General features: G+C 40.6%; 1 protein-coding gene across 1 annotated transcript in view; it reads left to right on the forward strand.

Annotated features, from left to right (window-relative positions):
- Positions 1-1,626: 1,626 nt before the first annotated feature.
- LOC115768126 (dynein beta chain, ciliary) overlaps positions 1,627-27,402 on the forward strand; it is a 294,885-nt gene continuing 269,109 nt past the window's right edge. Inside the window, exon 1 of the mRNA XM_030712620.1 lies at positions 1,627-1,767. Within this exon, the coding sequence (XP_030568480.1) occupies positions 1,627-1,767 (141 nt within the window). The remainder of the gene's footprint in view (positions 1,768-27,402) is intronic.

The raw sequence follows: 27,402 nt of genomic DNA on the forward strand, positions 1-27,402 counted from the left end.
GAAAATGAGTTTGAGGGCGAAACGTCATCCACAATAATGTAGATGTATATGTATTTTTTATTTGTATATGTATATATGTTGTTCACACAAGTGTGTTCACACAAGAAGTGTATCCGGCAGTCGCCATCCAACCGCCATGTAACTCCGGGACCAGTACAGGGAACACGAAATTCACCTCACTTACACTAATACATTGTAATGTACTCTGAAAATAGAGAAGAAAAAATAACCTGCAAGCGAGAAACGTGTTTTCTCGAAAACCTGCACCTTTGTGCATAGCAGAAACTCTCCCCCAACGATACAGAATTAGCAAAGTTCAGCTGGAAGCCCTGCAGACGCCCTTCTACAACATTTTGGTCCTTCGAGCCGGATACTTCAGCTACATTTGGCATGTCCAGTTCGCCCCAGCAAGCATTGGTGGATCTGCAATAAAAGGTCCCAGGAACAGCTACACATTCAAACCAGATAAGTAGCAGTGCACCAGTCCGATTAAGTCATATTTGTGTGTCTGAACATATTTTTTCGCTTCACATGTCCGTGGTTAAAGCGAGTGGCAATTGTGTTTAAAAAATTCAAAAACAAAAAACCGCAAATAAAATATTGTTTGTGGCCATAAAGGCATCTACAAAGTGACAAATATTAAAACAAATAAAACAGAAAGTGACTCCAATAAGGTCGCCATATTGGTGTCTGTACATATGTACATATGTATATACATATATGTACAAGTGCATACCCAAAAATTTAACCAATCGCCATATTGATGTACGCAACTACATCAAGACATATCTGCACACATAGGCTTTCGCTCCGTTGAACACCAAGTGTATGCGCTTCTCCATTCTAACCTTCACCAAATAATCACATACCTAAATATAAAAAATAAGACACACAATTCTGATTGGTCTTTAGTTAATTACAACCACACTGTGCAAATTCACCTGCAACTATACACACACACGCACATCATATTATATGTGTATCGTTTGCTATTTTTCCTCCACTGCAGCTTCAAGATCAATTTATACATTTATTTTTACCAATTAATTGGCAAGTGCAAAAGGTAAACAAACATCAGGATTGTCAAGTATCAAGATCGTTTTTCGATACACTTTTTCTGAGAAACTTTTATATTTTGTATGTTTCCACTTTGCCATTGAGCTGCGTTCTTAACTTAATAAAATACAAACATATGCATTACTTTTTCTTATTCTTATAAAAATTTATAAATCATAATTATAAGTCAAGACGTTTCCAAGTTGCATAATAAATCGAATATCCGTGCGATTTTTCATAAAATAACAAATTATACAAATAATTCTATGACAGAAAACCTTCCATTGAGCTGCGTTTAGAATAAACGTCCTTTTCTTGAGCTCAACAATTAATAAGCAATAAGCATCAATTTAGTAAATTATTGGTAAAATAATTAATTTAACAAAACTTTCCGATTTCGTTGGACTCAATAGTGAACGCCATTTCGGTCATTCCATTTTTTTCTGATATCTCGATTCCATTGTTCCTGTGCCATTTCTTAGTCCGTTTTCGCTCGGCTGATTCAAATTATTTGTATTTGATCACATTTCACCTGGTTATTACAATTTCTGGCTCTGTGAAGAGCCTAGTATGCCAATCGGTGGTGATCAAAACAGCCACAAACGACACACAGCACCGTCCGTTAAGGAGTCAAAGCGACCTTTAACCTCATCTAGTGCAGTTTTCGGGAAACTCAAGGTCGAGAGTTCCAGCACAACCGTCCGCAAGACTGTGAGTCCGGTTCCAACAAGAGATATTATCCCAAAAATTACCCGTTCAACTACGCAAAAAATGCAGAAGTCAAGCGAAATGGCACTGAACGACTTTGTTTCTATAACTGACCGACTAGGCCAGTTTGAAGTGAAGATCAATGACGCAGCGGACAGTGACGTGTCACTGTTCACTCTCCAAGTCCGACGAGATCAGATTAAGACTTTATGTTCCAAAGCTCTCAACCAAGGCGCTTGCAGCAGCAGTGACCTGGTGGCTACGCAAGCCAAACATGATTACTCGTACTCCGTTTACGAGCGTTGTGCGGCTGAACTAAGTGAAAAAATAGAAAGAGCCACGGCTTTAAATAGACAAGCTGAGCAAACCGCCTCCAACTTCATCATGTCCAGGGGTTGCAGTCTCCCGCCATGCGACACTGAAGTTTTCAGTGGAGATTACCTACGCTGGCCTACTTTCCGAGACTTGTTTACAGCGGTTTATATTAACAATCCAAGATTGACGCCGGTGGAAAAATTGTTCCATCTAAATTCCAGAACCAGCGGCGAAGCTAGGGCAATTGTCTCCAAGTCCCCGCTCACGAATGACGGCTTTCAGTCAGCTTTCAGTGGGCGAGCCTGACGGAGAGATTTGAGAATAAGCGACTATTAGTCAATAGTCAACTGAAAATTCTTTTCAATCTCCCCTCAGCAACACAAGAGTCTGGAGCCGCCCTTAAAGAGCTTCAGGGCACAATCCAGGGATGTTTAACGGCTCTCGACTTGTTCAGGGTGAGCACGGAAAATTGGGATTGTCTGCTTATTTTCTTGTGCTCCTCTAAATTGCCTAAGCTCACGATGTCGTTATGGGAACAATCACTCCACGATAAGGCAGAGATACCTCAATGGTCCGAGATGAATTCATTTCTGATCGACCGATATCGCACCTTGGAGGCGATAGAGGATGTACGACCTACCGCACATACGCCACCCCAGTCCAAGCCCACAAGAAAAGAGTCCAACCACCTGAGAACTTTCGAAGCAACAGTGACTACAAAGTCACAACACTGCAAATTGTGTCAGAAGGAAAACCATTCCGTGCGTCTATGCCCACGTTTTCTACAAATGTCCGTACCCGAGAGAGTTTCCGTCATTAAGCAACAAAAGTTATGCTTAAACTGCTTCGCCAGACTGCACCAGTTGAAAGACTGCACCAGCGCACATAGTTGTTTCACGTGCAAGGGACGTCACAACACGCTGCTCCACCGTGACAGACCCCAGGTGACCTCAGCTTCCACAACACCAATAGTTTTGAACCCTCCTTCGTCTATACAGTCCACTTCGACTTCAACCCAAGCTACCGTACAAAACTACTTTTCCGCAAACTCACATGGTGTTTTCCTCGGCACGGCTGTCATCCAAGTGTGTCATTTGGGCACAAAGTATACAGCTCGGGCATTAATCGACTCTGGGTCTGAAGCGACCTTTATTTCAGAGCGATTGTTCAAAAGGGTTAAACTTCCTTATCAACCCGTCGACGCACAGGTCTCCGGTTTGAATCAAGCTATTTCAGCTCAACCTCAAAAACTTTGCCATTTTAATATTGTCTCTCCGATAAAGCCCAGGGTTCATATTGAAACCTCGGCTTATGTTCTTCCAAAGCTAGCAGGCAATTTGCCCTCCTACACCATCCCCCAAACCGCTTTGGAAGAACTTCCAAAATTACACTTGGCCGATCCCTCTTTCTATAGAAGCTCACAGATAAACGTGCTTCTCGGCGCCGATATCCTCCCATCCATATTGTTAGGTGGTTCCCATCACAAAATATGTGGCACTCTCCTTGGTCAAGAAACGATTTTCGGCTGGATCCTTACAGGCCCCGTTTCTAAGACCAGTGCCAGATCTGTCGCATCCTTTTCGACTCAAGTCTCGCTGAATCCAATGCGAGCTTGGATAAACTGCTCACAAAATTTTGGGAGGTGGAGGATATTCCAGTAAAGCTGGAAAAGGAATCCGACCTGTTTTGTGAGCGCACTTTCCAAAAAACCACTAAAAGGGATAAAAACGGAAGATACTTGGTCACACTACCATTAAAGAATTCCGATCACATCCACTTAGGCCATTCAAGGTCCATCGCACTAGCTCAATTTCTACGAAATGAGAATCGTCTGGCAAAAAATGCCCCCCTTAAGGAGCAGTACGATGCGGTGATCCAGGAATATCTGGACTTAGGTCACATTCGACAAGTCCCTCCAAGCAATGGTTCGGATAACTTTTATCTACCACACCATGCTGTTCACAAGCCTGACAGCACCACGACCAAGCTCCGCGTTGTATTTAATGCCACCCACCCGTCATCGAATGGTAAAAGTCTGAACGATGTGAATCATGCAGGGCCCGTTCTGCAATTCGACTTAACCATTCAAATTCTAAGATGGCGCTTCTTCCGATATGTCTTCAACGCCGATATCACGAAAATGTATCGGCAGATACTTGTGCATCCCAAACACACGCCCTATCAGAGGATTCTGTTTCGAACAAAGGACAACGAACTTCGTGACTTCGAACTCGGCACAGTCACGTTTGGAGTTAACTGTGTTCCCTTTTTAGCCATCCGGGTACTACATCAGTGACGTTCGTTCGCTCTATCCCCTAGCAAGTCACATTATCGCAAACAATATGTATGTCGACGATGTACTAGCGGGACCCAATTCCAAATCAACGGCAGATCAAGCAATTGCAGAACTCCGCAAAGCCCTTGAATCTGCCGGGTTCCCCTTGCGAAAATGGACATCCAATGAAAAGGACTTGCTAAGAGCGATTCCCAAGGACCACTTGCTTCGCGCCGACTTCTTAGAGATCAAAGAAGCCTGTTCGGCAAAGACTCTCGGGATCAGATGGAAAGCTGACACCGATGAGTTCTTTTTCGCTCCATCCGAGCTAACAACCAAACAGTCCGTCTCCAAACGTGAAGTCCTTTCACAGATGACCAAACTGTTCGATCCAGCAGGTTGGCTGGGTCCAGTCATTATTCAGGCAAAAATATTCATGCAGGAGATCTGGCTCCAAGAACTGGGCTGGGACGATCCGCTACCTGAGAGTCTTCTCAGTAAGTGGAATTAATTTCTGCAAGAGTATCCGGGCCTTAGTGCTATTCGCATCCCTAGATGGGTCGAATTCCGCCCACAGGGGACTATTCAATACCACGGGTTTTGTGCCGCTTTGCAGCGTGCATAAGATACAAGATCGCATCTCAGTACATCTCCTAACAGCGCTCCGGTCAAGACGGTATCCTTGCAACGACTAGAGCTGTGCGGAGCAGCACTTCTGTAAGAGTTATCCGCTGCACTCAGTCCCCAGCTACCTTCCGCTGGCGGCGACTGGTTCTATTGGATAGATTCCACAATTATGCTAGCTTTGCTTCATAAGCCACCATGCGCCTGGACTACCTTTGTAGCAAACAGAGTCGCAAAAATTACTAAGGCCACCAACTCCAATAAATGGTCCCATGTACGATCCGAGTACAATCCAGCGGACCTAGCGAGCAGAGGTGCCCCACCACAAGTGTTAATCAACAATGAGCTGGGGTGGCACGGGCCAGAATGGTTACGCCTACCTCAGAACCAATGGCCCATTCCTTCAGATCCCCTCCCAGATACGACAATAGAGCAACGTACGATTAAAGTAAACCTCGCAAACACGGCTCCCTCATTTTCTTTCCTCGAGCGCTTCTCCAAGTTCGATCGAGCCCTGCGAGTGTTAGCATACACCATACACATGTGCATATTCGCGTCTTCTGACTGCTTTCACCCATCTTATATCCTTGCATGGAGGCAACCAGCTCATGATGCGTTTAATACGATCACAGAACTGGATTCCAAAGCTGAAGGTGTTGGTCAAATCCACAATCCATTCCTGCAAAATCTGCGTCATCTAAAAAAAGAAACTGCAAACGCAGCTCATGGGCTACTTACCTGTGGAGAGAGTCACATTCTCTCGCCGTTCACTCACACAGGAGTCGATTTTGCAGGCCCCTTCGATGTGAAAAATTACACAGGTCGAGCCTGTCTTATTACAAAAGGCTACGTGTGCGTCTTTGTGTTCTTCAGCACCAAAGCCATCCACCTAGAAGCTACATCTGACCTGACCACAGAAAAATTCCTAGCGGCATTTGCGAGATTTGTGGCACGACGAGGGTGCCCAAGTCAAATGCATTCCGACAACGGCAAAACCTTCGTCGGAGCGGCCAAAGTCCTCTCCCGCGATTTTGTAGAAGCGCTTAAGACTCAACTCCAGGCCACTTACAGTCTCCATAAAATGTCGTGGCACTTCAACCCTCCTAGTGCACCGCATATGGGTGGCCTGTGGGAGGCAGGTGTAAAGAGTTTCAAAAATTTATTTTATAAGTCTACATCGACCTCCAAATACACCTTCGAAGAGCTTTCCACGCTCCTATCCAAAGTTGAAGCATGCCTGAATTCAAGACCGATATCTCCAATGTCGGAAGATCCTACTGATCTCCTAGCTCTGACTCCCGGTCATTTTCTAGTCGGGGGTTCTTTACTTTCCGCAACAGAGCCAGAGATCAAGGAAAACGCCGCGTCCTACATCAACCGCTGGCAGCGCTTGAAGGCTTTGGACAAACAGTTCTGTCTCCGTTGGAAACATGAGTATCTTTTAGAGTTACACAAAAGAAACAAATGGCAAACTCCAACGCGAGACTTACAACGGGACAATCTAGTCAGTATTAAAGAAGATAATCTTCCAGTTAATGACTGGCGTCTTGGTCGAATCCAAACGACCTATCCTGGCGACGACCAAAGAGTCCGAGTGGTCGACGTGTTAACAGCCCGAGGTGTCTCCAAGAGACCGATCTCTAAGCTGATCCTGCTCCCGATAGAATCTAGTCTCCTTTCTAGATCCATTGGTCTGCGGACCATCCGTATAAAGCCGCATCAGTAATGTCTATTATGTATTTTTTCAACCTTCTTCACGTAACAGCACGATGTCTCCACGCCAACAACAAGGCCGATCCAAGAGCTGACCGGCAACGGAATCGCTCCGATGCCGAGTATGTCGAGGAGTCCACGCGCTGCGAAAGTGCGGCTGTCTCCAGAGAAGAGACTCCGAGCAGTTCTGGTCAACAAATACTGCCCAAACTGCCTGGCTCACCAACATTCCGGGGAGTCCTGTGCCGTAGATCAAGTGCCGCAAGTGCCAGGGCGACCATCACCCCTTGCTTCATTTCCAAGAAGCGCCCAAGAGCGACGCTCCGCGCCGCCTTCATCCGCTGGTTCCATCTCCTTGTCTACTTTAATGGAACACAAAAGGACAACCGTGCTCCCGAGAGCACTCATCCGGCTTGAAAACGGCAAGGCGACCCTCGACACTCGGGCACTTTTAGATCCGTGCTGTCCGGTAAGTCTTATCGACGCATCCTTAGCAAAGGCCTCCGGGCTATCCGTCACCCGCGTCGGTAAAGACAACGCTTGCTCGGCCATTATCAGTTCCAGGAGAGGCTTCCACCGAGAGGTCATCCTGCAGGTGATGCCAAATCTCCGGTATCGAACTCCAACGAAGCTCGTCAGCGAGAAACTGAACGAGCCTTTCAACAACGTTCGATTGGCAGACGATCGCTGGTTCCAGCCGGAAATCTCCAATCTGGTTTTGGGCTCGGACATCTATCCAGATTTAATTCTCCAAGGCGTCCTGCCGAGCCATGGCGGCGCACCACTGGCCCAAAACACGGTCTTCGGATGGATACTGTCCGGCTCCTGCGCTCACCAGTAGGAACAGAGCCACTTCCCTCTCCCTTTTTCTTTTTGCAATACTGCAAGGTGGGCGGCATGTTCACACAAGAAGTGTGTTCACACAAGAAGTGTATCCGGCAGTCGCCATCCAACCGCCATGTAACTCCGGAACCAGTACAGGGAACACGAAATTCACCTCACTTACACTAATACATTGTAATGTACTCTGAAAATAGAGAAGAAAAAATAGCCTGCAAGCGAACAAACGTTTTTTCTTGAAAACCCCAAAAATTTGTGCAGAGCAGAAACGCTCCCCCAACGATACAGAAGTAGCAAAGTTCAGCTGGAAGCCCTGCAGACGCCCTACTACAACATATGTATATATGTATATGTATATATGTATATATGTATATATGTATATATGTATATGTATATATGTATATATGTATGTATGTATATATGTATATATGTATATGTATATATGTATATATGTATATAAGTATATATATATATATATGTATGTATTTCTGTAGATTCTTTATTACTTTAGAATTACAAAGTTTCTTATTATAATTTCTATCTCATTTTTAAAACAGGAACCATAGACATTCCGACAGATTATGAATTCCACTGTTTAACGGTTAACATAACAAAAACCGAAGAAACTTTTAACAACTTAATTGAACAATGTAAAGAATTTAATAACCTAATACAAATCGAATACCTAGTAGAAAAACTAAACAGAGAAATAAACGGCTTAAAAATAGCCAAACGCAGCAAAAGACGTTTAGTTAACATAGTAGGAACAGTATATAAATACTTATTTGGAACATTAGATCAAGAAGACAAGACAGAAATTGAACAAAAAATAAGCAGCTTAGCAGAAAACAGCGTTCAGGTTAACGAATTAAATCACATAATAGAAGCTATAAACAAAGGAATAGAAATTATGAATGAACTAGATCAAGAGAAACAAAAAGGAAAGAAATTAGATATCCTTATATTTAACTTACAACACTTTACAGAATATATAGAAGACATTGAGATGGGTATGCAGCTCACAAGACTAGGCATTTTTAACCCGAAATTACTAAAACATGACTATGTGTTGCATGTTAACTCTGAGAAATTGTTGAATAAAAAAACTTCCACTTTAAATCAGATACAAACGAAATTCTGATATTATCCCATATTCCTCGAGAAATAATAAAAAGCCCGGTATTCAAAATAATTCCATACCCGGATGATAATAATAAGATTTTGTCAGAAATAGCTCACGAAAAAAGTTTTACCCAAGACAAAAAAGTTTATAGCAAAGAAACAAAAAAATTAATCAATAATGAATGTTTGACAGGAATTTTAAACCAAATAACATCAGAATGTAGTTATACTAAAACTTTACAAAATTTTCAAATCAACTATGTTGAACCAAATATAATTTTAACTTGGAATTTACCAGAAACTATATTAAACCATAACTGTATAAATAACGAAATAACAATAGAAGGAAACAATATAATAAAAATCTTTAATTGTTCCCTGCAAATTAATGAAATTTCAATTTCAAACAAAATGTTAGATTATACTCAAAACATTTACGTAAGCAATGATGTTATAAAATTAGAACCACTTTCGTTTGTACAAACGAAACAAATTATAAATGAACACACAAAATTTAACAATGTATTCCAGATAGTTACAATAACCATATTTGTAATCATATTAATAAGTTTAACACTGTATTTAACATATAAGTTTAAAGGCATACCTAACAAATTAATTATAAAATATAACAAACCAAAAACAGAAGAAATACCTACAATAGTAGAAGATACACCAATTGTAAAAGAAAAAAATGTACTATACCCAAACTTAAACACCTGAGGACAGGTTCTTTTCTAATGGTTGGGGGAGTGACATATCCATAGTCGCACCCACCCTATAATATAACTTAGCTCATAAGCACAAGTATAAACATTTCCAATTCTTGTAAACAAAAGAGCCTGGTGATAGCATTGACATTGGGCAAGATCAAACTGTCCACCTTTGGTAGACATAAACAATTCACCCTAAAATTACGCCACTATCAATGTTCTCACCATAGCATTATCCCACGCATAATTGCTGACGCAGCTCAAACTTCACTCAATTATGAGTCGAGCGAAGTTTGCTAAGCGACGGCAATGGTTAGATAAATTAGTTCAGATTCGGTAACCAAAGCGGATTGTACTCAACATAAGTAACCTTCAATAAATTGAAATATATTTTTTTACATTAACTGAACGCGTAAAACTTAATTATATATATGTATGTATTTCTGTAGATTCTTTATTACTATAGAATTACACAGTTTCTTATTATAATTTCTTTCAAAGTGATTAACTTTTACAAATATATTTTATATTATAAGATGCCCTCCTGACACGGCCTTCGACCCGAAGGAATCTCACAACTTCATATACTCTGAAACTGTTGTCGTCTTACACGGTCCTTCTCCACTGCCTAGTTTCTCATCTTCATATCTACCATGATTCTTAACGTCCACCACCTTATATGGCCCCAAAAATTTTCCCTTTTATTTTAATCCCGTTCCATACTGAGTGCGCTTTATAGCTACTAAATCGTTTATTTTGTACTGAATATCCTTTTTACTATTTTTTTAGATCAAATTGCCTTCTGTTTTCATCTTGCAACTTTTGGATATTTTCCCGCGCCTGCTCACGCGTTACCCTTCGTTCGACTTCCAACTCGTAGATAAAACTTTCTTGAAAGGGGATACTTTTGTGCTCCTGGGTGCAGTCCGGTTGATCACTTGCTGAACTCTTCCCAAATGTTTATGCCAACTGCCAGGACTATCATAGCTTAACTTAGAAAGCATTGGCACGACTATTTTATGCATTCGCTCCACCTGACCATTTCCTCGCGGTACTCCGGTAGCTATAAGCAGATGCGCTATGCTTTGTTTTTTGCAATAGTCTTTAAAAAGATGTGAATTAATCAGAAACAATTCGCTCTGGATTTAAAAACAGGACGGATTGCCTTTCTAAGCAGCTTAAAACTTCATCAACACCAGTGCTGCGGGTGGGGTACAACCACACAAATTTGGAGAACCCATCTACCACCACTAGAATGTGGTTATAACGTTTGCTGGTTAGCTACATTGGCCCTACGTGATCGATATGATAAGTACACAATGGTCTGTCTCCCTTATCTATCGGGGTCAGAAATCCTTCCTTTTTCGCAGTTTTAGCATTCATAATAATGCATTCTTTGCAACTATCTACAGTTCGGGCCACCTTCTCCTTTGGTTTTGGTATAAAATAGTTTATCTCCATGAGATCCTGAGTCTTATTAGCGGAAAAATGACCCTGCTTGTGTGTAATACGAATGATTTCCGTTTCCATTTGACACGGCACAACAATTAACTCCCGATTCAGGTCTTTATACAAGATTTTGTTTTCAATGTAGAAATCTTCATTCCCCTTTTCCTCAACAATTTGGCGAATTATCTTTGTCCATTCATCCCCTAACTGTGCTTCTCTTAAGCGATGTACCAAGCTATCGGTCAACACATAGCAGGAAACACGGCTCAAGGCGTCAACATGACGCATTTTGGAACCCGATCGATGCTCAATTTCATAGTCGAAGTCTTGCAAGTACATTACCCATCTGGCTACACGCAAAGGCACTTCTTTTTTCCTCATCGTCATTGGAAACGCATTGCAATCGGTTATGATTTTAAACTTTATGCCTAATACGTACACACGCCATTTTATTAGAGCAGACATGACGGCAAGAACTTCTAATTCGTATGGATTTCTTCAGCTGCATTTGTCTTACGGTTCATATACTGAACAGGATGAAACAACCAGTATTCTGGGTCTTTCTGCAACAAGACTCCACCAAAACCAAACTTGCAAGCATCCGTGTGAATTTCCGTTTGTAACCTAGGACTATACAATTTAAATGCAGGTCCACTGGTCAAAACTGCTTTCAATTGTTCAAATGCGACATGCTACAAGTCTTTAAATTCAAACATTGCCTCCTTTCGCAAAATGTCGCACAACTGTTTTGCAATTACTGCGTACCCCTCTACAAACCTACGAAAATAGGATGTCAGCCCCAAAAATCGCTGAATATCCTTTTTATCCCGGGGTATCGGAAAATTTGCAATAGCCTAGGCCTTTTCCTTGCTCGGAGTTATAGTGCCCATTTGCACTATATACCCTAAGAAGCTAACTTGCCCTTGCAACAGTTGACACTTCGACCAATTTATGCGTAGACCATTCTTTCCTGCAGCTTGCAACACTCTTTTGAGCTTCACCAGGCCCTCTTCAACATTGCTGCTCGGAATTATGACGTCGTCCATATAAACGACCGCAATATTATTTTGGATTAATTCTCGCATAACTGCCATTATAAATCTAGTGAACACAGCTGGAGAGTTTGAAATTCCGAAAGGCACGTATAAAAATTCATACTGCCAATTTTGTGTCACAAATATGTGTATTTTTGCGAGCCTGTTTCAACATGGAAAAATCCATTTGCCAAATCTAATGTAGTGAAAATTGACGCACCTTGCAGCTTCTCAATTACAGTTGCTTGATACAATAGCGATTTGTTAGTTTTAGAATCCGGTATGCCTTCTATAAAATAGTCAATCAAACTCTCATCCTCGAGATCGATAGATTTCCATCAAATCATATAAAAATTCTAACAATGTCTCGCCCTTTTTCTGCCGTCGCTTTCCCAAACGTCTATGACAATCTTACCTCAAATTCATATTTCAATGCGTTCTTTAGCGCTTCCCAGTTATTAATACCCCGCTGACTACGAATAAATGATTTAGCGGCACCCTCAAGCAACTGTTTGGCATAGATAAATAACTGTAATTCGCTCCACTGTACTGTTATAGCGCATTCTTCTAAGTCACTCACCCACTGTTCAATATTTTTCGAGCTCGACCCATCAAATTTATACACGCTACCATAAACATCTTTCAGTGTTAACCACGACCTAGCTCTTTCAGGACTCTGCATCAATAGGTGCTGTATTAACCGACGTATCATCACCTGAACCCTCTTCTTCTATTTCCATGCCAAAATGTTCAAATAGTCTTGCTTGCAGTTCAGCTTTGCGTCCTGGAGTACACAATTGCAAATCTGTTAATTTTTCGTGTAACTGATTGACACGAAGACTTAGAATCTCGTTTCTCTGCATCTTACAAAATTGTCACACGGTTACTTAGATTTAAGGTTTTCAAATTATTCTTATTTGCTATTTTCAGAATAGATATTCTTACATGTACATTTTCAGCACAACAAAACAATCTCTTGTCCTCCCCCCCACCACAAGTGTTAATCAACAATGAGCTGTGGTGGCACGGGCCAGAATGGTTACGCCTACCTCAGAACCAATGGCCCATTCCTTCAGATCCCCTCCCAGATACGACAATAGAGCAACGTACGATTAAAGTAAACCTCGCAAACACGGCTCCCTCATTTTCTTTCCTCGAGCGCTTCTCCAAGTTCGATCGAGCCCTGCGAGTGTTAGCATACACCATACACATGTGCATATTCGCGTCTTCTGACTGCTTTCAACAATCTTATATCATTGCATGGAGGCAACCAGCTCATGATGCGTTTAATACGATCACAGTACTGGATTCCAAAGCTGAAGGTGTTGGTCAAATCTACAATCCATTCCTGCAAAATCTGCGTCATTCGAAAAAAGAAATTGCAAACGCAGCTCATGGGCGACTTGCCTGTGGAGAGAGTCACATTCTCTCGGCCGTTCACTCACACAGGAGTCGATTTTGCAGGCCCCTTCGATGTGAAAAATTACACAGGTCGTCGTGCGTCTTTGTGTTCTTCAGCACCAAAGCCATCCACCTAGAAGCTACATCTGACCTGACCACAGAAAAATTCCTAGCGGCATTTGCGAGATTTGTGGCACGACGAGGGTGCCCAAGTCAAATGCATTCCGACAACGGCAAAACCTTCGTCGGAGCGGCCAAAGTCCTCTCCCGCGATTTTGTAGAAGCGCTTAAGACTCAACTCCAGGCCACTTACAGTCTCCATAAAATGTCGTGGCACTTCAACCCTCCTAGTGCACCGCATATGGGTGGCCTGTGGGAGGCAGGTGTAAAGAGTTTCAAAAATTTATTTTATAAGTCTACATCGACCTCCAAATACACCTTCGAAGAGCTTTCCACGCTCCTATCCAAAGTTGAAGCATGCCTGAATTCAAGACCGATATCTCCAATGTCGGAAGATCCTACTGATCTCCTAGCTCTGACTCCCGGTCATTTTCTAGTCGGGGGTTCTCTACTTTCCGCAACAGAGCCAGAGATCAAGGAAAACGCCGCGTCCTACATCAACCGCTGGCAGCGCTTGAAGGCTTTGGACAAACAGTTCTGTCTCCGTTGGAAACATGAGTATCTTTTAGAGTTACACAAAAGAAACAAATGGCAAACTCCAACGCGAGACTTACAACGGGACAATCTAGTCAGTATTAAAGAAGATAATCTTCCAGTTAATGACTGGCGTCTTGGTCGAATCCAAACGACCTATCCTGGCGACGACCAAAGAGTCCGAGTGGTCGACGTGTTAACAGCCCGAGGTGTCTCCAAGAGACCGATCTCTAAGCTGATCCTGCTCCCGATAGAATCTAGTCTCCTTTCTAGATCCATTGGTCTGCGGACCATCCGTATAAAGCCGCATCAGTAATGTCTATTATGTATTTTTTCAACCTTCTTCACGTAACAGCACGATGTCTCCACGCCAACAACAAGGCCGATCCAAGAGCTGACCGGCAACGGAATCGCTCCGATGCCGAGTATGTCGAGGAGTCCACGCGCTGCGAAAGTGCGGCTGTCTCCAGAGAAGAGACTCCGAGCAGTTCTGGTCAACAAATACTGCCCAAACTGCCTGGCTCACCAACATTCCGGGGAGTCCTGTGCCGTAGATCAAGTGCCGCAAGTGCCAGGGCGACCATCACCCCTTGCTTCATTTCCAAGAAGCGCCCAAGAGCGACGCTCCGCGCCGCCTTCATCCGCTGGTTCCATCTCCTTGTCTACTTTAATGGAACACAAAAGGACAACCGTGCTCCCGAGAGCACTCATCCGGCTTGAAAACGGCAAGGCGACCCTCGACACTCGGGCACTTTTAGATCCGTGCTGTCCGGTAAGTCTTATCGACGCATCCTTAGCAAAGGCCTCCGGGCTATCCGTCACCCGCGTCGGTAAAGACAACGCTTGCTCGGCCATTATCAGTTCCAGGACCTCTAGCTTCCACCGAGAGGTCATCCTGCAGGTGATGCCAAATCTCCGGTATCGAACTCCAACGAAGCTCGTCAGCGAGAAACTGAACGAGCCTTTCAACAACGTTCGATTGGCAGACGATCGCTGGTTCCAGCCGGAAATCTCCAATCTGGTTTTGGGCTCGGACATCTATCCAGATTTAATTCTCCAAGGCGTCCTGCCGAGCCATGGCGGCGCACCACTGGCCCAAAACACGGTCTTCGGATGGATACTGTCCGGCTCCTGCGCTCACCAGTAGGAACAGAGCCACTTCCCTCTCCCTTTTTCTTTTTGCAATACTGCAAGGTGGGCGGCATGTTCACACAAGAAGTGTGTTCACACAAGAAGTGTATCCGGCAGTCGCCATCCAACCGCCATGTAACTCCGGAACCAGTACAGGGAACACGAAATTCACCTCACTTACACTAATACATTGTAATGTACTCTGAAAATAGAGAAGAAAAAATAGCCTGCAAGCGAACAAACGTTTTTTCTTGAAAACCCCAAAAATTTGTGCAGAGCAGAAACGCTCCCCCAACGATACAGAAGTAGCAAAGTTCAGCTGGAAGCCCTGCAGACGCCCTACTACAACATATGTATATATGTATATATGTATATGTATATATGTATATGTATATGTATATATGTATATATGTATATATGTATATATGTATATATGTATATGTATATATGTATATATGTATATAAGTATATATATATATATATGTATGTATTTCTGTAGATTCTTTATTACTTTAGAATTACAAAGTTTCTTATTATAATTTCTATCTCATTTTTAAAACAGGAACCATAGACATTCCGACAGATTATGAATTCCACTGTTTAACGGTTAACATAACAAAAACCGAAGAAACTTTTAACAACTTAATTGAACAATGTAAAGAATTTAATAACCTAATACAAATCGAATACCTAGTAGAAAAACTAAACAGAGAAATAAACGGCTTAAAAATAGCCAAACGCAGCAAAAGACGTTTAGTTAACATAGTAGGAACAGTATATAAATACTTATTTGGAACATTAGATCAAGAAGACAAGACAGAAATTGAACAAAAAATAAGCAGCTTAGCAGAAAACAGCGTTCAGGTTAACGAATTAAATCACATAATAGAAGCTATAAACAAAGGAATAGAAATTATGAATGAACTAGATCAAGAGAAACAAAAAGGAAAGAAATTAGATATCCTTATATTTAACTTACAACACTTTACAGAATATATAGAAGACATTGAGATGGGTATGCAGCTCACAAGACTAGGCATTTTTAACCCGAAATTACTAAAACATGACTATGTGTTGCATGTTAACTCTGAGAAATTGTTGAATAAAAAAACTTCCACTTTAAATCAGATACAAACGAAATTCTGATATTATCCCATATTCCTCGAGAAATAATAAAAAGCCCGGTATTCAAAATAATTCCATACCCGGATGATAATAATAAGATTTTGTCAGAAATAGCTCACGAAAAAAGTTTTACCCAAGACAAAAAAGTTTATAGCAAAGAAACAAAAAAATTAATCAATAATGAATGTTTGACAGGAATTTTAAACCAAATAACATCAGAATGTAGTTATACTAAAACTTTACAAAATTTTCAAATCAACTATGTTGAACCAAATATAATTTTAACTTGGAATTTACCAGAAACTATATTAAACCATAACTGTATAAATAACGAAATAACAATAGAAGGAAACAATATAATAAAAATCTTTAATTGTTCCCTGCAAATTAATGAAATTTCAATTTCAAACAAAATGTTAGATTATACTCAAAACATTTACGTAAGCAATGATGTTATAAAATTAGAACCACTTTCGTTTGTACAAACGAAACAAATTATAAATGAACACACAAAATTTAACAATGTATTCCAGATAGTTACAATAACCATATTTGTAATCATATTAATAAGTTTAACACTGTATTTAACATATAAGTTTAAAGGCATACCTAACAAATTAATTATAAAATATAACAAACCAAAAACAGAAGAAATACCTACAATAGTAGAAGATACACCAATTGTAAAAGAAAAAAATGTACTATACCCAAACTTAAACACCTGAGGACAGGTTCTTTTCTAATGGTTGGGGGAGTGACATATCCATAGTCGCACCCACCCTTTAATATAACTTAGCTCATAAGCACAAGTATAAACATTTCCAATTCTTGTAAACAAAAGAGCCTGGTGATAGCATTGACATTGGGCAAGATCAAACTGTCCACCTTTGGTAGACATAAACAATTCACCCTAAAATTACGCCACTATCAATGTTCTCACCATAGCATTATCCCACGCATAATTGCTGACGCAGCTCAAACTTCACTCAATTATGAGTCGAGCGAAGTTTGCTAAGCGACGGCAATGGTTAGATAAATTAGTTCAGATTCGGTAACCAAAGCGGATTGTACTCAACATAAGTAACCTTCAATAAATTGAAATATATTTTTTTACATTAACTGAACGCGTAAAACTTAATTATATATATGTATGTATTTCTGTAGATTCTTTATTACTATAGAATTACACAGTTTCTTATTATAATTTCTTTCAAAGTGATTAACTTTTACAAATATATTTTATATTATAAGATGCCCTCCTGACACGGCCTTCGACCCGAAGGAATCTCACAACTTCATATACTCTGAAACTGTTGTCGTCTTACACGGTCCTTCTCCACTGCCTAGTTTCTCATCTTCACATCTACCATGATTCTTAACGTCCACCACCTTATATGGCCCCAAAAATTTTCCCTTTTATTTTAATCCCGTTCCATACTGAGTGCGCTTTATAGCTACTAAATCGTTTATTTTGTACTGAATATCCTTTTTACTATTTTTTTAGATCAAATTGCCTTCTGTTTTCATCTTGCAACTTTTGGATATTTTCCCGCGCCTGCTCACGCGTTACCCTTCGTTCGACTTCCAACTCGTAGATAAAACTTTCTTGAAAGGGGATACTTTTGTGCTCCTGGGTGCAGTCCGGTTGATCACTTGCTGAACTCTTCCCAAATGTTTATGCCAACTGCCAGGACTATCATAGCTTAACTTAGAAAGCATTGGCACGACTATTTTATGCATTCGCTCCACCTGACCATTTCCTCGCGGTACTCCGGTAGCTATAAGCAGATGCGCTATGCTTTGTTTTTTGCAATAGTCTTTAAAAAGATGTGAATTAATCAGAAACAATTCGCTCTGGATTTAAAAACAGGACGGATTGCCTTTCTAAGCAGCTTAAAACTTCATCAACACCAGTGCTGCGGGTGGGTACAACCACACAAATTTGGAGAACCCATCTACCACCACTAGAATGTGGTTATAACGTTTGCTGGTTAGCTACATTGGCCCTACGTGATCGATATGATAAGTACACAATGGTCTGTCTCCCTTATCTATCGGGGTCAGAAATCCTTCCTTTTTCGCAGTTTTAGCATTCATAATAATGCATTCTTTGCAACTATCTACAGTTCGGGCCACCTTCTCCTTTGGTTTTGGTATAAAATAGTTTATCTCCATGAGATCCTGAGTCTTATTAGCGGAAAAATGACCCTGCTTGTGTGTAATACGAATGATTTCCGTTTCCATTTGACACGGCACAACAATTAACTCCCGATTCAGGTCTTTATACAAGATTTTGTTTTCAATGTAGAAATCTTCATTCCCCTTTTCCTCAACAATTTGGCGAATTATCTTTGTCCATTCATCCCCTAACTGTGCTTCTCTTAAGCGATGTACCAAGCTATCGGTCAACACATAGCAGGAAACACGGCTCAAGGCGTCAACATGACGCATTTTGGAACCCGATCGATGCTCAATTTCATAGTCGAAGTCTTGCAAGTACATTACCCATCTGGCTACACGCAAAGGCACTTCTTTTTTCCTCATCGTCATTGGAAACGCATTGCAATCGGTTATGATTTTAAACTTTATGCCTAATACGTACACACGCCATTTTATTAGAGCAGACATGACGGCAAGAACTTCTAATTCGTATGGATTTCTTCAGCTGGATTTGTCTTACGGTTCATATACTGAACAGGATGAAACAACCAGTATTCTGGGTCTTTCTGCAACAAGACTCCACCAAAACCAAACTTGCAAGCATCCGTGTGAATTTCCGTTTGTAACCTAGGACTATACAATTTAAATGCAGGTCCACTGGTCAAAACTGCTTTCAATTGTTCAAATGCGACATGCTACAAGTCTTTAAATTCAAACATTGCCTCCTTTCGCAAAATGTCGCACAACTGTTTTGCAATTACTGCGTACCCCTCTACAAACCTACGAAAATAGGATGTCAGCCCCAAAAATCGCTGAATATCCTTTTTATCCCGGGGTATCGGAAAATTTGCAATAGCCTAGGCCTTTTCCTTGCTCGGAGTTATAGTGCCCATTTGCACTATATACCCTAAGAAGCTAACTTGCCCTTGCAACAGTTGACACTTCGACCAATTTATGCGTAGACCATTCTTTCCTGCAGCTTGCAACACTCTTTTGAGCTTCACCAGGCCCTCTTCAACATTGCTGCTCGGAATTATGACGTCGTCCATATAAACGACCGCAATATTATTTTGGATTAATTCTCGCATAACTGCCATTATAAATCTAGTGAACACAGCTGGAGAGTTTGAAATTCCGAAAGGCACGTATAAAAATTCATACTGCCAATTTTGTGTCACAAATATGTATATTTTTGCGATCCTGTTTTAACATGGAAAAATCCATTTGCCAAATCTAATGTAGTGAAAATTGACGCACCTTGCAGCTTCTCAATTACAGTTGCTTGATACAATAGCGATTTGTTAGTTTTAGAATCCGGTATGCCTTCTATAAAATAGTCAATCAAACTCTCATCCTCGAGATCGATAGATTTCCATCAAATCATATAAAAATTCTAACAATGTCTCGCCCTTTTTCTGCCGTCGCTTTCCCAAACGTCTATGACAATCTTACCTCAAATTCATATTTCAATGCGTTCTTTAGCGCTTCCCAGTTATTAATACCCCGCTGACTACGAATAAATGATTTAGCGGCACCCTCAAGCAACTGTTTGGCATAGATAAATAACTGTAATTCGCTCCACTGTACTGTTATAGCGCATTCTTCTAAGTCACTCACCCACTGTTCAATATTTTTCGAGCTCGACCCATCAAATTTATACACGCTACCATAAACATCTTTCAGTGTTAACCACGACCTAGCTCTTTCAGGACTCTGCATCAATAGGTGCTGTATTAACCGACGTATCATCACCTGAACCCTCTTCTTCTATTTCCATGCCAAAATGTTCAAATAGTCTTGCTTGCAGTTCAGCTTTGCGTCCTGGAGTACACAATTGCAAATCTGTTAATTTTTCGTGTAACTGATTGACACGAAGACTTAGAATCTCGTTTCTCTGCATCTTACAAAATTGTCACACGGTTACTTAGATTTAAGGTTTTCAAATTATTCTTATTTGCTATTTTCAGAATAGATATTCTTACATGTACATTTTCAGCACAACAAAACAATCTCTTGTCCTCCCCCCCACCACAAGTGTTAATCAACAATGAGCTGTGGTGGCACGGGCCAGAATGGTTACGCCTACCTCAGAACCAATGGCCCATTCCTTCAGATCCCCTCCCAGATACGACAATAGAGCAACGTACGATTAAAGTAAACCTCGCAAACACGGCTCCCTCATTTTCTTTCCTCGAGCGCTTCTCCAAGTTCGATCGAGCCCTGCGAGTGTTAGCATACACCATACACATGTGCATATTCGCGTCTTCTGACTGCTTTCAACCATCTTATATCATTGCATGGAGGCAACCAGCTCATGATGCGTTTAATACGATCACAGTACTGGATTCCAAAGCTGAAGGTGTTGGTCAAATCTACAATCCATTCCTGCAAAATCTGCGTCATTCGAAAAAAGAAATTGCAAACGCAGCTCATGGGCGACTTGCCTGTGGAGAGAGTCACATTCTCTCGGCCGTTCACTCACACAGGAGTCGATTTTGCAGGCCCCTTCGATGTGATAAATTACACAGGTCGTCGTGCGTCTTTGTGTTCTTCAGCACCAAAGCCATCCACCTAGAAGCTACATCTGACCTGACCACAGAAAAATTCCTAGCGGCATTTGCGAGATTTGTGGCACGACGAGGGTGCCCAAGTCAAATGCATTCCGACAACGGCAAAACCTTCGTCGGAGCGGCCAAAGTCCTCTCCCGCGATTTTGTAGAAGCGCTTAAGACTCAACTCCAGGCCACTTACAGTCTCCAGAAAATGTCGTGGCACTTCAACCCTCCTAGTGCACCGCATATGGGTGGCCTGTGGGAGGCAGGTGTAAAGAGTTTCAAAAATTTATTTTATAAGTCTACATCGACCTCCAAATACACCTTCGAAGAGCTTTCCGCGCTCCTATCCAAAGTTGAAGCATGCCTGAATTCAAGACCGATATCTCCAATGTCGGAAGATCCTACTGATCTCCTAGCTCTGACTCCCGGTCATTTTCTAGTCGGGGGTTCTCTACTTTCCGCAACAGAGCCAGAGATCAAGGAAAACGCCGCGTCCTACATCAACCGCTGGCAGCGCTTGAAGGCTTTGGACAAACAGTTCTGTCTCCGTTGGAAACATGAGTATCTTTTAGAGTTACACAAAAGAAACAAATGGCAAACTCCAACGCGAGACTTACAACGGGACAATCTAGTCAGTATTAAAGAAGATAATCTTCCAGTTAATGACTGGCGTCTTGGTCGAATCCAAACGACCTATCCTGGCGACGACCAAAGAGTCCGAGTGGTCGACGTGTTAACAGCCCGAGGTGTCTCCAAGAGACCGATCTCTAAGCTGATCCTGCTCCCGATAGAATCTAGTCTCCTTTCTAGATCCATTGGTCTGCGGACCATCCGTATAAAGCCGCATCAGTAATGTCTATTATGTATTTTTTCAACCTTCTTCACGTAACAGCACGATGTCTCCACGCCAACAAGAAGGCCGATCCAAGAGCTGACCGGCAACGGAATCGCTCCGATGCCGAGTATGTCGAGGAGTCCACGCGCTGCGAAAGTGCCAGCGGTTTATGCGGCTGTCTCCAGAGAAGAGACTCCGAGCAGTTCTGGTCAACAAATACTGCCCAAACTGCCTGGCTCACCAACATTCCGGGGAGTCCTGTGCCGTAGATCAAGTGCCGCAAGTGCCAGGGCGACCATCACACCTTGCTTCATTTCCAAGAAGCGCCCAAGAGCGACGCTCCGCGCCGCCTTCATCCGCTGGTTCCATCTCCTTGTCTACTTTAATGGAACACAAAAGGACAACCGTGCTCCCGAGAGCACTCATCCGACTTGAAAACGGCAAGGCGACCCTCGACACTCGGGCACTTTTATATCCGTGCTGTCCGGTAAGTCTTATCGACGCATCCTTAGCAAAGGCCTCCGGGCTATCCGTCACCCGCGTCGGTAAAGACAACGCTTGCTCGGCCATTATCAGTTCCAGGACCTCTAGCTTCCACCGAGAGGTCATCCTGCAGGTGATGCCAAATCTCCGGTATCGAACTCCAACGAAGCTCGTCAGCGAGAAACTGAACGAGCCTTTCAACAACGTTCGATTGGCAGACGATCGCTGGTTCCAGCCGGAAATCTCCAATCTGGTTTTGGGCTCGGACATCTATCCAGATTTAATTCTCCAAGGCGTCCTGCCGAGCCATGGCGGCGCACCACTGGCCCAAAACACGGTCTTCGGATGGATACTGTCCGGCTCCTGCGCTCACCAGTAGGAACAGAGCCACTTCCCTCTCCCTTTTTCTTTTTGCAATACTGCAAGGCGGGCGGCATGTTCACACAAGAAGTGTGTTCACACAAGAAGTGTATCCGGCAGTCGCCATCCAACCGCCATGTAACTCCGGAACCAGTACAGGGAACACGAAATTCACCTCACTTACACTAATACATTGTAATGTACTCTGAAAATAGAGAAGAAAAAATAGCCTGCAAGCTAACAAACGTGTTTTCTTGAAAACCTTCCCAAAAATTTGTGCAGAGCAGAAACACTCCCCCAACGATACAGAAGTAGCAAAGTTCAGCTGGAAGCCCTGCAGACGCCCTACTACAACATATGTATATATGAACATATGTATATATGTATATATGTATATATGTATATGTATATATGTATATATGTATATATGTATATATGTATATATGTACATATGTATATATGTATATATGTACATATGTATATATGTATATATGTATATATGTATATATGTATATATGTATATATGTATATATGTATATATGTATATATATATATATATATATATATATATATATAGTGACATATCCATAGTCGCACCCACCCTTTAATATAACTTAGCTCATAAGCACAAGTATAAACATTTCCAATTCTTGTAAACAAAAGAGCCTGGTGATAGCATTTACATTGGGCAAGATCGAACTGTCCCCCTTTGGTAGACATAAACAATTCACCCTAAAATCACGCCACTATCAATGTTCTCACCATAGCATTATCCCACGCATAATTGCTGACGCAGCTCAAACTTCACTCAATTATGAGTCGAGCGAAGTTTGCTAAGCGACGGCAATGGTTAGATAAATTAGTTCCTTCAGTGAAAATAATAAATTGAAATATATTTTTTTACATTAACTGAACGCGTAAAACTTAATTGGCGCAGCCGGTAGGATACGTCGGGATAATTAATTCCCAGATCTAACACACAATCGCGACCGAAATTGTTGTCGGTGTGTAATAAACGTTTTTTCGAATACGTATCCGCACAAGAACCTTCGGGTCACTAGTAGTCTAATAACATTGACCCTTTGGGCAATAAAGCTACTACAGTTAATAACGACTGTCTTTGCATATCTTTTGATCCCTGCAATACGTTATTAAAAAGTCTTTTTAAGACGCACACAAAAAAAAAAAAAAAAAACTTAAAACTATAAAACTTAAAACTATTTAAAATCATCCAACAAATAAAAACAAAAAAAAGTGAATTACACTAAGATGACCATGGAATTATCAGAACAACACCTCAACCAGGCCCTCTCCCAACTGAGACAGGTGCCAAGCTTTGACGGATCAACGGAAAATCTCAACGCTTTCATTAAGAGGATCGATTACATCCTACACCTTTATCCAACCCGAGATGTTAGACAACACAGCATCTTATACGGAGCCATCGAATTACAAGTCACTGGAGATGCCCAGAGAATTTCACAAAGGACAGCAGCCAACACTTGGCAGGAGCTGAGAAGCGCATTGACTAAAGAGAATAAAGTGCAAACACCATTTGAAGAACCCCTTCGACGCTTATACAACACAAATTACCAGGGAAACGTCCGTAAGTTCATCGAGGATCTCGAAAATAAATCTTGTTATACTAAATAAGTTAGCATTAGAAAATATACCTAGCAATACGACACTTTACACAAATGCCATGAATAACACAATCAAAGATGTAATTACAAAAAAATTACCAGATAGGGTTTTTATGATGTTAGCCAGATACGACATTACGTCGACACAAAAATTAAAGCAAGTAGCTCAAAGAGAGGGATTATATGAAAACAGTGTAACTGATAAACCTAAAACTAATAATGTTCAGGGAAATCAAAATAACAATCGTAGGAACATGGGAAATTATCAGCAATATGCTAACCCAACCACCACTTCAAGTGGCTATTCCAACACGAATCAGAGTTACCATGTACATAATAAACAGAATAATAATTCTGAAGACAACCAGAAAGCTCAACACGAGTTCCAACAGAAATTAAATCAAGGTAGATCCCAAAATCCCTTAAATTATCAAAATCAATCCCATTCACGCTTGAATGCGCCAAACCCTCCGACTAAACGTCAAAGAGATAGTAACAGTGGGCAGATGAAAATGGATACATCCGCAAATTTTCATCAGCAAGCCTCGGAACAAACAGAAGAACTCCATTCATAAAATTGATAATGAATGACGAAGTTTTAAAATGCGTCATTGACACAGGTTCAACAATAAATCTTATGAAAACAAACCGCTTAAATTTTCCTATTTACAAGGATACATTAAAGGTTCACACCATAAATGGTGTTATTGAATTAAAACAAAGCATACGATTAGGAGCAAGCAAAATTTGCCCGAGTGAACAAAAATTTTATATTCACGACTTCTCAGAGCATTATGATGTTCTGATTGGAAGAGAATACCTTGAAGCATGTCAAGCAAAAATAGACTATGCACAAGGATCCGTAACCTTAGGAGAATTTAACTTTTGTTTTAGATATAATGACGAAAAGGTTGAAGAGGACATGACCGCACAAGAGTGCCTTGATCCACCCTCAACAGAGGACAGACCATTTAACTTCGCTATTAATAATGAATTAACAAAAAACTATGAGTTTAGGCTAGAGCACCTAAACTTAGAAGAAAAAGAAAAAATTAAAAAAGTTTTACATGAATTTCGTGATATTCAGTACCATGAAGGTGACAATTTGACTTTCACTAGTACAATTAAACACAAAATCCTAACAAAACATGAGGACCCAATTTACAAGCGTCCATACAAATATCCTCAAATATACGATGAGGAAGTTAATAAACAAATAAGCGATATGATAAAACAAAATATCATACGTAAATCCAAATCCCCTTACTGCTCACCAGTAATAATCGTTCCAAAGAAAAACGATGCATCTGGAAAGCAAAAATTCCGGTCAGTCATAGATTACCGCAATCTCAATGAACTAACTATTAATGATAAATACCCTATCCCGATCATGGATGAAATATTAGACCAACTTGGAAAATGTCAATATTTCACAACCATTGACCTAGCCAAAGGCTTCCACCAAATCCAAATCGATCCTGGTTCAATACCCAAGACCTCATTTTCGACTAAACATGGCCATTACGAGTACACTCGCACGGTCTTAAGAATGCACCTGCAACGTTCCAACGTTGTATGAACAATCTCTTAGAAGATTTAATTTTTAAGGATTGTCTGGTCTACTTAGACGACATTATCATTTTTTCCACTTCATTTTGTCGCTACAAAAGGTATTTGAGAAGCTTAGAGGAGCTAATTTAAAACTACAGTTGGATAAATGTGAGTTTATGAGAAAAGAAACTGAATTTCTCGGTCACATCATCACAACTGAGGGTATAAAACCAAATCCCAACAAAATACAAACAATTGTCAAATTCCCAATTCCAAAAACCCCAAAAGAAATTAAATCATTTCTAGGATTATGTGGTTTCTATAGGAAATTTATACCAAATTTCGCTAATATAGTAAAACCATTAACACTTAAATTAAAAAAAGGAGCAAAAATCAATATAAATGACAAAGACTACAAATTAGCGTTTGAAAAGCTAAAAGTACTCATAACATCCGACCCAATTTTAATATACCCTAATTTCGAAAAACCATTTTCATTAACTACCGACGCGAATAATATGGCAATAGGGGCCGTCCTTTCGCAAGAGCATAAGGATATATGCTATGCAAGTAGAACTCTCAACGAGCATGAGATAAATTATTCAACGATTGAAAAAAAATTATTAGCAATCGTTTGGGCCACTAAATACTTTAGGTCCTACCTTTTTGGTCGACAATTTCAAATCCTTAGTGATCACAGACCACTCGTCTGGTTAAATAACATGAAAGAACCTAACATGAAATTACAACGATGGAAAATCAAGCTAAACGAGTTTGATTTCCAAATTAAATACGTTCCAGGAAAAGAAAATTATGTGGCAGATGCTTTGTCCAGAATACAATTAAACGAAAACTTCTTAGGCGAAGATACTATTAGCACAAGAGCAACCATACATAGTGCTCAAGACAACAGTAACCATTTACAAATCACAGAAAGACCCCTTAATTACTATAATCGACAAATAGAATTTGAAAAAGGAGCCGCGAACGAAACAAAAGTTACGAATTACTTTCATAAAACCAACATAAAAATTACATACGAAGACATGACTAACGCGCATGCCAAAGAATTGATAAAAGAATTCTTATGCACAAAGAAAAGTGTGTTATACTTCCACAACGAAGCAGATTTTCCAATTTTTCAAGAAGCCTACTTAGAAATAAGAGGTCCGAATAATTCAACAAAGGCAATGAAAACTAGTAAAAAATTAATAGATCTTCAAACATTCGCAGAATTTAAAGAACTAATATTAAAAAAACACAAAGAATTATTACATCCAGGAATTGAAAAAACTATCAATTGGTTCAAAGAAACCCACTATTTCCCAGATTATCAAAATCTAATTCAAAATCTAATAAACGAATGTGAGATTTGCAACATCGCAAAAACAGAACATAGGGATACAAAATTAACTTTTGAAATAACTCTAGAAATCGCTAATATCCGAGAAAAATATATAAAGGATTTTTACATAATAGGAGATAAACAATTTTTATCTTGCATTGATATCTATTCAAAATTTGCATCATTAATAGAAATAAAAAGTAGAGACTGGTTAGAAACCAAACGAGCTATAATACAAGTATTCAACCAAATGGGTAAACCCATCGAAATAAAAGCAGACAAATGGCATATCCGACGTAGAACGATTTCA

This window comes from Drosophila novamexicana, unplaced genomic scaffold, assembly GCF_003285875.2.
Source record: "Drosophila novamexicana strain 15010-1031.04,08,12 unplaced genomic scaffold, DnovRS2.1 tig00001689-arrow-arrow-pilon, whole genome shotgun sequence".
In the NCBI taxonomy this organism is placed as follows: Eukaryota; Metazoa; Arthropoda; class Insecta; order Diptera; family Drosophilidae; genus Drosophila; species Drosophila novamexicana.